Genomic DNA, 12,364 nt, shown 5'->3' with positions numbered 1-12,364 from the left:
TCCGCCATCTTGGAAAACTTCACCCTCTGTCCCTTCATTTTGTCCCTTTTTTCTCGCACATTCTTTGTACCGACCTTGTGTTTCTATGAACGAGGAATCCCCAGTCGCTTCGTACACTGAGAATATGCCCCATTTGCTTTCAAGTGAACTTCATTTAATATTGAAGTCTTGTCTAGTCTTAAAGTTCAGACCCAAAAATAGCAGCTTTGTGGAGAAATGTCTCTCTTTTCCTCTCTGTCTTCTCCTAAAACTCAACTATTATTCATACTACATGATTAAAAAGTCAGTAACACTACTACTACTACTATTTTTACTACATCTATTTAGGGCTGCACAGTATATCAAAATCTAGTCCAAATCATATTTTCGGTTGGGGGATGATCAAATGGCAAAGGCTGTAATTATTTAGACGACAGAATGTTCTCGGCAAGAGCAAAATATACTGTTTTTATGAGATGGTGTAATACAAGTTGTGTAGTATAAATCCTACGGTCTTAAACCTGTGTCGATGTATTCTCAAATATATTTTACAGGTTTAATTTATTCTCAAATGCATTTTACAGGTTTAATTTATTCTCAAATACATTTTTACAGGTTTAATTTATTCTCAAATACATTTTTACAGGTTTAATTTATTCTCAAATACAGTTTTACAGGTTTAATTTATTCTCAAATACATTTTTACAGGTTTAATTTATTCTCAAATACAGTTTTACAGGTTTTATTTATTCTCAAATACATTTTTACAGGTTTAATTTATTCTTAAATACATTTTTACAGGTTTAATTTATTCTCAAATACATTTTACAGGTTTAATTTATTCTTAAATACATTTTTACAGGTTTAATTTATTCTCAAATACATTTTACAGGTTTATTTTATCCTCAAATACATTTTACAGGTTTAATTTATCCTCAAATACATTTTTACAGGTTTAATTTATTCTCAAATACATTTTTACAGGTTTAATTTATTCTCAAATACATTTTTACAGGTTTAATTTATCCTCAAATACATTTTTACAGGTTTATTTTATTCTCAAATACATTTTTACAGGTTTATTTTATCCTCCAATACATTTTTACAGGTTTAATTTATTCTCAAATACATTTTTACAGGTTTAATTTATCCTCAAATACATTTTTACAGTCTTCTTTCAAATATTAATGCTGCTGGATTTGTTTACAGTGAGCACTCTGAACAAAATCCTGCTGTTTTAACATAAATTGCTCATCTGAAGGCAATACTTTTGTACTACTTTTACTTTACTATAATATACAGCTATTAAATGTCCTCTAATATTTTTTTTTTTTCATGTATTTGAGTAAAATTATCTTGCCCCATTACATCAAATTAGAAAGCTTTTTTATTGTCACATGTTTTTATTGTCCGATGATCAGGAAGTGCACGTTAGCATGCTAAAACGCTGCATTAGTCTTGTAAAAAACACATCACAGTGACTAATTACGATGTTCAGAACGTCCAAGGTAAGTGAGAAATAACTTTGGACCAGGCATAGCACCGTTAAGTGAAAAAATAAACATCTGCGGCAGAAAATTCTTGGCTTTTCTGTAACTTTCTTCTTCCCTGTGTCTGTTTCCCGCAGGACTACACGTTGACCATGTACTTCCAGCAGGCGTGGCGGGACAAGAGGCTGTCCTACTCCGAGATCCCCCTGAACCTGACTCTGGATAACCGGGTGGCGGATCAGCTGTGGGTCCCGGACACGTACTTCCTCAACGACAAGAAGTCCTTTGTGCACGGAGTGACGGTGAAGAACAGGATGATCCGACTGCATCCGGACGGGACCGTGCTCTACGGGCTCAGGTAAGGCCCCGTGCCGGGGACATTTAGTCGATTAGTGGATGAATGGGGCGATGGCGGCGGCTCAGTCCATTGATTTACAGTGTGGGCATTAGTGCGACTTGAAAACAATCATAATTTGAGTAAAACGACTCATATGTGGATTTTATTGTTTAATTTGACATTTTGGATTGTCCTGAGCAACTTCCGATAAAAATGATGATAATAATAATAATAAATATAGCGATGGACAACGGTAGAGAAAGAACAAAAGTAGTACTACCATTGAGCATGATTGATTATAATTTTGTGCGGTCTAGATAAAAAAAAAAAAAATAAAATAAATAAAAAATAAAATAATAATAATAATAATAATAAAATAAAATAAAATAAAATAATAACAATAACAATAACAATAACAATAACAATAACAATAACAATAACAATAATAATAATAATAATAATAAATATAGCGATGGACAGCGGTAGAGAAAGAACAAAAGAAGCACTACCAGAGATTGAGTATGATTGATTATAATTTTGTGCGGTATATAAAAAAAATTATAATAATAATAAAACATCATAAAAATATTATTATTATTATTATTATTATTATTATTATTATAAATACAAAGTCTACATAATTTTTTAAGTTGCGATTTGGCACCATGGAAAAAAATGTGTTGTAACTCAAAAAAAGTTGCAAAACACAGTACCAATATTATTTTTATTAATCAAATAATCATTTTATTTAGATTATAAGGATGTGTATTAGACAATAGCAGAAAGGAGAAGTCAACTGATGATTTTTTTTTTTTTCGTATTTATATGTAAAAAAAAAAAAAGTCAGATTAAACTCATCTTTAATCTTTAAAATACATTGTTTCCTAGAACTTTTCCAAAAAATATTCTAAATGTACATAAACTTCTGTGCAGATGTCGTCTCGTCAATGCAGGCAGATACATTAGGATATGTAATAGTTTTGAGAGCAAAGTCTTTAGTCACACATTAATACAGATGTACAACCACACAGTGATCAGTTTTGATGAGAAAACAAAGATTATACATTAATAAATATCAAGATCAGACACAAAAGAACGAATATAGTTGTTTCTATTATTACATAAAAAAGTAGAATATAATAAATCGATCCCTAACTTATTTTAAGCGTTGGGTGGAAGACGTCATGTTTCGCTTAAACACTTCAATTCAAAACTATCATAAGACCTGGCAGATGTTCCTCGTTTTATTTTGAATCTGAAGCGCACAGTCCACTTATTTCACCTTCTAATTTTCTTTTAAATGTCCAATAATTTATTTATACATATATTTGTATCATTAGTTGTATAGTCTGGTCTCTTACTATTAAAAAAGGTCCAATAATCACAACTGAACCTGGATTACCTGGGCTTCAATCAGTAAATTCTCAGTTTTTATGGACAAGTGTGAGCTGCAAAGGCTGCACTAGCACTGATTTATGACTGACTGCACGTACTGGAGGTTTAGATAGTGACCGTTCATATCAAAAAGAAGCATTTTAGATTTAAACCAACTGGATTTCAGCGTTGAACCTGGCAACCCCAATGAGAAAATCACGTGAAGGTCATTCTGCTTTCTGATTGGATTATCCTTTATCCCAGATTCAAATTAATTCACGGTGTAGATAATAATATTAATGATTTTTCTCTCTCAAAATGAAACTTCGCTCTTCACGCGGCCAGCGACAGAACCTCCGCCGGCTCGATACCGTTCAGCGCTCGTAATGATGCTTTCACAATATCCAAAATCTCAATGAGTTTTGTGACATCTGCGATCAATCGGGTTTTATTCGGGGATATTGATCCACTCAGGTCTGGAGTGGGTGCGATGAAAGACCCTCTGTCAATTTCTACTGCAAAACAAACTGGAAAGTATGAAACGACTCGCTGTCAACAACTGCATTTAAATTGGAGTGATTGTAAAGGAGCCACAGCGCCCCCTCCCAACGAATCAAGGAACTTTCACTCCACGGTTTATAAAGTTCTGCTCCAAATATGCACATTTTTAAATAACTACTAAGCTTTAAAAATGGCTTATGTTTTTTGTGATAAAAAAAAAAATGACTCCCAGAAGAATAGAGGATAAACATAAACATAAAAATCAATATAGCAAAAAGTTCATTTTCATAACCAGCCAGATTTCTTAATTTTATGTTTTTGTATCTAACTGCAACAGTAACTTCCAAAAGTATGACAAGAAACAACACACTTTTCATTTACAGGCAGGGCCGGTCCTAGTTTTTAGGAGGCCCTAAGCTGAATGTGTCTCTGGGACCCCCTCCTCTCAGGGGCCCTAAGCTGAATGTGTCTCTGGGGCCCCCTCCTCTCAGGGGCCCTAAGCTGAATGTGTCTCTGGGGCCCCTCCTGGTTCAGCTGTTGCTGAGTCACATTTGACACATTCTGACTCTGCTCTCATCACTTTGACCAGTTGTTTTTGTGTTTATCAGAACAACATCAGACTGAAAACATCCAAAATGTGACAACTACAACAACACAACAACAACACAAACATATAAGAACGACACAAACATATAAGAACGACACAAACATATAAGAACGACACAAACATATAAGAACGACACAAACATATAAGAACAACACAAACATATAAGAACAACACAAACATATAAGTTGTGATTTGTACATTTCTAGACGTTTTTTCTTTGTTTCTTGTGGATTTTAATGTGTTCAGTTGTGTGTCCAGTTGTGTGTTTCTTAAATTCACATTATGTCGGGTCGTTGCTCCGGTGTAAACACAGAGCAGATATTTTACTACTATAGATTAGTAAAAAAGTTATTGTTTTAGTGGGATATTTCAACTGCTGTAAACACACAAGCCCTGTGTCCAATAAAACCTGATATATTCTATTATTTTCAATATAAATGTTTGAGCTCTTAGGGGCCCCCTGGTGGCCTCGGGGCCCCAAGCACCTGCTTAGTCTACTTATAGGCTGAACCGGCCCTGTTTAAAGGTATAATATGGAAATGTAAAGTTTAAGACTATACTTCGGAACATTCTCAATTGAGGTAGATATGTTTTATACGATACAGTGGAAGATCATGGCCAAAGGAACAACATTTCTATGGAAACAAGCAGAAGGCCTCGCTATAGACCAAGTAAGAGTCAGGTTTGTGGAGATGCAAGCCGTCTCCGAGTAAGGACGCTTGTTTATTTTTAGGTTTTCAGTGCAATAAACGCAACCAAAATGGAACAAAACATGCTTTTCTTTGGCCAAAAAGTGACTGTCCTGTGGCTTTAAGCTGTCTGGTGTTGCATAGATTTTAATAGAATTGCATCTGATGTGCCTGTTCGGCGTTTGCCAAAAGCGACTCGGCCCTGTTGGATTATTGAAGTTGATGGCCCATTCGTCTCCCCTTCAAAGTCCAAAATGATGACAGTTCACTTCTGGACGCTCACACTCAGGGCTCGTGGCTTCATTTCCAAACACGCCCCCCATACCCCCGCGTCTATAAAAAGTTATTGAAGAGCGTAACATCTCCGTGGTCGTCCTGGCAGCGGGCGGGCTCAGCAGAGGGACCGGCAGCTAAACTCACATGAAGGGCCAAAGGAGAGAAAGACAAAGAGAGTCACTGGCCCATTAGTGACGTTAGAATTACAGACAAAACGGACTGTGTGAAGTTTTAGTCCACTGATGAAAAAGACTAAGAGAAACTATAGAAAGAATAGGGTTAAAAGTGGGTTAAAGTATCTTGTAAGCCATGTTGGGACGAATACTTGATGTATTTAGCAGTAAAAATGCATTTTTTACATGATTTATGGCCGGTGTACCCAAACTTTTTTCATCAAGAGCCACAATCAAAACAGACAAAGCTAAGGGCCGATAAAAGGGCCATAGACTAGTGGTCAACAAAGTGAATAGTCAAGCATTTATAACAGACCAGATCTTTATTCACGCTTAGATCCTCAAAGAGACACACTAAATATTTGATATTGGCTTTATTAAAGTAGATTTTTCAAAACTTGCAGTAAAAAAACACTGCTTAAACGTAATATGGGCCAAGAAAAATTGGTCTGAGAGCTGCATTTAGCCCCTGGACCACAGTTTGGACACAGCTTTTTGTCTTTTTATCACCCACTGCTTGAAGCCCACCCATTTTGTACACATTTTTCCATATATTTAAGCAAAATTTGTCTTGTCTTGGCAGGTTGAAATAAGTCCACTGTGTCCTGTCTGTGTCTATTTTTACCCTCCAAGAATTACAAAGTGCTAGCTGTTAGCATTACCGTGACACCAACCTCCACTCTGTTAGCGCTTCTCACAACTTTCAGAGGTCAAACTCATCATGGTGAGTAATTAGGATGTTACTGTTGAAGAAAATAGTCATAACTACACCCTCGCTGCGGCAGGTCGTTTAAGTCGACCCAGCTAACGCCACGCACATCCGTCCCGGTCGAGCGTCCCGTATGCAAATGTAAAAATCCATAATCGCTTGAAGTATGCAAGTCTGGCTGGTTCCCGCGCACCAAGTCGGCACAAATATTACTTTGGATGAAGCCGGATTAGATTGAGACCGGAGCAAGAAATCCATCACCCTTGACACTCAATATCATGTAAGTAGGATGACCAAATTTGGACACATCCTAAAGTGGGTCAGAGAATCTCAGCGCGTGTCACTAAGTCCACACGGCTCTTGCCAATGCAGCGATTCCCTGTTCCCGGGAAGGCGAGCGCAATTTGATTTATCGCAGCTGTAAATTAGATTAGATTATGAGAAACCTTAATGGTCCCCGTGATGAAATTGAGGCAGTGACGCGGATAGTGCGGAGGTGGTGAGTTATGCGCAGTGGGAAGAACAACAGAGGAGATGGCGCTTCTTATGTCGCCCTGTGTGGAGCGAGCACGAGGGTTAATAAGATACCAACGCTGCGTCCCCGTGGCTGCTTTTAAGAGAGCGGAATAATTGTTTTAGGTAATCAGCACTAATCACTATAATTATGCTAATATAATAATTACTTACAATTTACAAGTTTGGTGTGAATTGTGACACCAAACTTGTAACGTTTGTAACTCCAGAGATTGAACTTTGGAAATGCGAATGCTGCAATGGACAGTCCTTTGTCGGCCCCGGCTACTGAAATAAGACCCATTTTAAAGTTGCACTATGTAACTTTTCTATCAGGGAGGTCTGCCATGTACGTGCCTGTGGATATGTTATTTATTTGCCTGAAATGTTCTACGATATGGCGTTCAAGTCTCGCATTTTTGTTCCAATTAGATGTGTTTATTGCAAAAAAAAAAACAAAAACAAAAACACACACACAAAAAAAACCCTCCAAAAACCCCCAAAAATCCCTCTCTACAGAGCTGACTTGTAACTTGGTCTACTAGCGTCACCAGCTTGTTTCCATGGAGATAGATACCACGGAACATTCCAGGTAAAACTACTGGACCCTCTTCCAAGAAAGCCACATAATGCATCTTTAACAGACAAATTACTTTTCATCTGTTCAACAAAATATAATATAATATAATATAATCTGGTGCATCCATCTTTTTAATGTAACTGCACATTGTCCTTTAAATAAATAAATAAAATAAATATAACAAAAACATTTATAACATGACCATAATTCTCTACACATCATCATTCATATCATTTTTCTTCTTCCGCTCTAGTAAAGAGACTTTGGCAAACAAGAAGGTACTTTTACTTGGAGGTAATTGGAACAAATGTGTTGTGTTGGGAACATCTGGCAGACAGCAGCAGTGATCTGAGCTGTAATTGGTTGCAGCCCACAGCTGTGGAGGTTACCGCCTGCTTAAACGTTGACGACGCCCCCTATAGAAATTTAGGAGTAATTATGTAGCAGATGTATGGCATCATGCGACGTTTTATAGCTGACTGGTATACTTAGAAAGAAAATAATGTGAGCAGAGTAGGGTTTGTATGAATATATTTGGGCTTTGGTAGAAATTCTTGATTAAACTTTTCGACTAACTCACTTCAGCTACTCACTCGCTTTCTGATAATGTCCATGTGTAATCTTTAAAGAGGAAGTATTATGCAAAATACATTTCTTTCTACTGTTTTATATCATTGTTCCCTCAGCGAAAACATGCCTCAAGTGGTTTAATATGTCATGCAGGTTTGACTAATCTAGCGATCTCTCCTGGGCCCTATTCAAACACTACATATCGTTAGCAATTTTCCATAAATATCCAACAGCATGATACATAAAAAACACCACAACTTCACAAACCTGATGCAGCAGTGTCATTTGTGAAATACACGCCAATACAGCTCTGAAGAGGGAGTGACTTAACACAGAGAGTAAAAGGGAGGTGGGACGAAACTGAAGCACACAGAAGGTTATTATAGCATTTACGTCTCTAAATGCATTGATATTAGATCAGAAATCTCCTAAATGTCCTTCTCTCTTTCACATTAAGAGGAAGTACAGCCAGATTCTTCCAGGTGTGACAATGCTTTATTTGTTATTTTACAAATTTGAAGGTGTTGTCGATATAAACGTGTGCCAGTGCCTGCCTGTTGTGATGTCTGTATTATTTGTGTATTTATTTAATCCAACTGTTGGGCTGAGATGAGGTGGGATGGGGATGTTCATTTAAAATATTATTATTATTTTTTATTTATTACTATTATTTTATTTATTTATTACTATTATTTTATTTATTTATTTATGTATTTATTATTATTATTATTATTATGTATTTTTTTTATTTCATTTTTTTATATATCTATTCACTTGTACTTTGCTTGTGCATTTGAAAAACAAAACAAAAAGGAGACAACTAAACTGTATATTTCATTATAATTTGTCTTTCTGCCAGTGTTCCTAATAAAACCCCTAAAAAAACAAAAACAAACTGGTTTTAAATAGCATTTTCAAAACAATAAACAGTAAAATGTTCATCTAAATATGTTTTGTGTTCACAGTTAATACCTCATAGAACTGTAAAACCCCCACTTTAACCAAAATGTACCATGTGTCCACCAATCCTGCTCCAAAATACTAAACCAGTGCACAGCAGAAAACAGCCCCTAAAACAATTGCACCTCCCATGAACCAAAAACCAAAGCAGAAATCATCATTAGATATTGAAACAGCCAGGCATTTGCGTCAGTGGCTAAATGTTTGGCCTTTCGGTGCCAGTTTCAAGATCATCTGCTGCTCTGAATCCTCTCACCAGAGTATCCGAGTGCTTTGGCGTGGATGCTCGGCTCCCTATGTTTTCTCTGTGGCCCGTGGGAGTCGACCAGCTGGCTATGGGCAGGAGAGCGCTGAAAGCTGCCATTACCGTAAATATCAAGTCACTCAAAAACAGCCGATGGCACCAAATCCCTATTCCGACCACGCACCGATGCTATACGCTCGTCCAACACGTATTTCCAGAGCTCGAATCGCCTGTGAATTAGCTTGGCACGTACACGTTTTTGTCTTATTGTTTGTCTCATTTCACTGTATCGCTCAGTGCAGGTTTAGCGCCCTCTGATGGTGTTTTTTTTTTGTGTAGAGGTGTAGTAGTGTTTCTTAGACAGATTCCAAGTGAAGTTATTAAGCTGTCGTCTCCTCGAAAAGCACGTCTGAGTAGTTCTTTATTCTTTTATACTCGCGTGAGTCAAGTTGAGTCGATGTCTTTTGAAACAGATCACGTTTCAAGCTATTTAAGTTCACGTCAAGTTATCAAAGTCCATAAAACTTTATCAAACAATTTCTGATAGTTTTTAAGACTCCACTGTTGATATTATGTTGCTAAAACCTGTGCTATAACCCAACACGCAACAGAAAACAAATCCAACTGTTCTCAAAGAAAGTGGCAATAACTACAACGTAATTATCCTTTAAAAATGTGGCTTGATTCACGATTAACAAATAGTTTATTCATAGTTTATTTATTGCTAAAATCATTCCGGTTTCATTATGAATAAAGTGTTTCCTAATGCAAAAGAAAAATATTAAATCTCTCAACAGGACAAAACATTGTAGGAGTGAAGACGTTGGCGACCGTCATGAGAGCGGCTCAGGACTCCAGTCTGCTGTGCATCTCCATCTCAAAGCCGCTAACCCCACTCCTTTAAAGAAAGTGACGTTCAGAGAAAAGAAACGGTTTGAGAGGAGAGTTAAAGAAGCGATTTTTGTTAGGAAAGACGATCCTTCCTTAAACAGGAATGGGGATCTGAGACATAATCTATCCGACATCTATAACTCTGTCAGACCCAAAGCAAAACAAAGAAAACGCTTGGGCTAGCCAGGATGCTAATAGGTGTGAAATCACTCATTAGAGGCTTGAATGACTATGCTAAGTGGGACCCAGGCACAGTGCGCACTTGAGTGAGCTAGTCTACAAACAGAAACTGTAAACGTGTCCAGATCAGATGGGAAATAGGTGTTTTGAGTTTCAGTGTCGTTAGCTCCTCCCTTCAGACAGATATAAGGCAGAGTCCAGCAGGAATCTGACCAGAACTGAAGAAGAGACTTGGACGAGCAGCGAAACGTCTTCACTCCTACACCTTTTTGCCCAGCTGACAGATTTTATTTATTTACTTTTTTTGTGATGGATCAGACCTGGATGACTGAGGGATCACACAGATATTTCCTAATGCTTTAGAACGCTAAATGAGCATAGTTCATTCATTTTATCGTTTTGTCTTTATTTTCATGACTAGTAACATTATAGATTCTCACTGAAGACATCAACTATGAATGAGCACAGATGGAAACGAGTAAATAAAAATAAACTTGTTGTAGATTGAAGATTTGTAAAAAAAATAATAATAATTTTGACAATTTCCTTGATACTGAGAGAAATTCCTGGGTTTGCAGCTGTGTCAACAAAGCAAACGGTGGATACTTAGAGCAATAAAAACACATATTTAGTTGAGTTATTTCACTTTTTTCTTTGCTACATCGCATATGTAGTGTCTCGTATGTATCTAAAATATAGAAATTACCCCAGAGCACACGTCCAGATCAGATGGGAACATGTTAAAACACTCAAAGATACATAATTCTGCCACAAAATCAACCCATTTGCACCAAAATTGAAACAGTAATTTAAGAAACAAAAGTCAAAAAGCAGAAAAATCTCGAAATGTGATAGAGGGTTAAGACACTGTGCTGAGAAGGTGAACAGGGCCACGCTGGTGATTATCCCCGCTGTGGACCAGCCTCTTCTGGCACTAAACTATCTGTGTGTTCAGGTGTGCAGACGATTACCCAGCATGCAACACTGCTCCCCCTGTTCAAGCCAAGTCCTCAAATTCAGGTCTGGGCCAAGGAAAACAAAGTCGGTGTTTGAAAAGCCTTACGAAACATAAATGGATGAGACGAGGCTGTCACAGTTGGGTCAGAGTCTCATTGTATTATCGTCGGTTTGTTTTGATAGTAACTGTTACACTTTTAACCAACGAGATCGAATAAAACGAGGGAGATCGTCGCTATGGTAACTCAACCGCAACCCGAACAGACGTCCAGGTCCAGCTGCCTTGTTCTGACTTCTTAAAAACTCATTCAGACTAGTTTTTTGTAGTTTTTTGAGTTGACTTTGTTGGTTTTTGACATTGTTGTATATGTGCTTTATGTAATACCCATATTCATTTATACGAACGTGAACAAAACAAACAAAAAATTGATTCAGAAATTGGTCTTAATCAGGACTAAAACAAGTATTGAACCAAGCTTACAACAATAAACCGTGAACTAGACTAGAATTGATCGATCTACGAAGCTTCGAGTGTCCAATGTTCTAGCTGTGACACCTGGACGATGTTTTGAAAATGACCCGAAGTCGTTATTGTGTCATTAACTTTCATACGTATTTGCTTCGTGCGCACAAAACTTTAAAAATGATACGAAATCACCTGCCATTTTGAACTATTCAGCAAAATGACACGTCTCGTTGCAGTCGTACCTCTTAGTGAATCATTACTGTAATAATCAGGTTGTTTTTGCAGTTTTCCCAGAGTTCTTGCTGTTCTTAAGAATCATTTCAGAGCAAATCTCACAGTGGACCGCACATTTAATTATTCAGAGATTGTTATTTTTGTTTTTTCAGTGTTCGGTTTCAGTTCGGTTCAGTTTTAGTTGCAGTCGTATAAAGGATGTTTAATTTGACATAACTTGTTGTTGCTATTGCTGTTTACATTGGACTGCGACATCCATCCATCCATTTTCTTCCATTTATCTGGGGCTACGCCGGGACTACCAGACTTCCCTCACCCCAGACACTTCCTGCAGCGCCTACGATGGGACCCCAAGGTGTTCCCCAGGCCAGAGAGACACAGTAGCATGTCCTGGAAGCGGCTCTACTCCGAATTCCTCAACTTCTTTTCAAATACAAACACGGAATTACATGTTTTCATCTCTTCCCTAATATAATTCCATCGCTTTGCTCGAGCAACAGAAAAACATTTAACATTTTTCAAGGCCTTTTCTGGCTTTTGGCAAAATAAATATGTAACGATCTTTTCGAGAATATTCCGTTTTATGAAGTTTAAAGTTTTTTTTGAAGACCTTCTGGAAGAGTGTGCACATTGG

The 12,364-nt window shown here is 37.2% G+C and overlaps 1 protein-coding gene across 2 annotated transcripts in view; it reads left to right on the top strand.

Moving 5' to 3' along the window:
- LOC117381861 (gamma-aminobutyric acid receptor subunit beta-2-like) overlaps positions 1 to 12,364 on the top strand; it is a 109,127-nt gene that overhangs the window by 62,080 nt on the left and 34,683 nt on the right. For both annotated transcript variants that reach the window (XM_033978898.2, XM_055226396.1), the window contains exon 4: positions 1,607 to 1,827. In XM_033978898.2, the coding sequence (XP_033834789.1) occupies positions 1,607 to 1,827 (221 nt within the window). The remainder of the gene's footprint in view (positions 1 to 1,606; positions 1,828 to 12,364) is intronic.

This window comes from Periophthalmus magnuspinnatus, chromosome 14 (genome assembly GCF_009829125.3).
Source record: "Periophthalmus magnuspinnatus isolate fPerMag1 chromosome 14, fPerMag1.2.pri, whole genome shotgun sequence".
NCBI lineage: Eukaryota > Metazoa > Chordata > Actinopteri > Gobiiformes > Gobiidae > Periophthalmus > Periophthalmus magnuspinnatus.
This window is presented reverse-complemented; position numbering and strand designations above follow the sequence as displayed.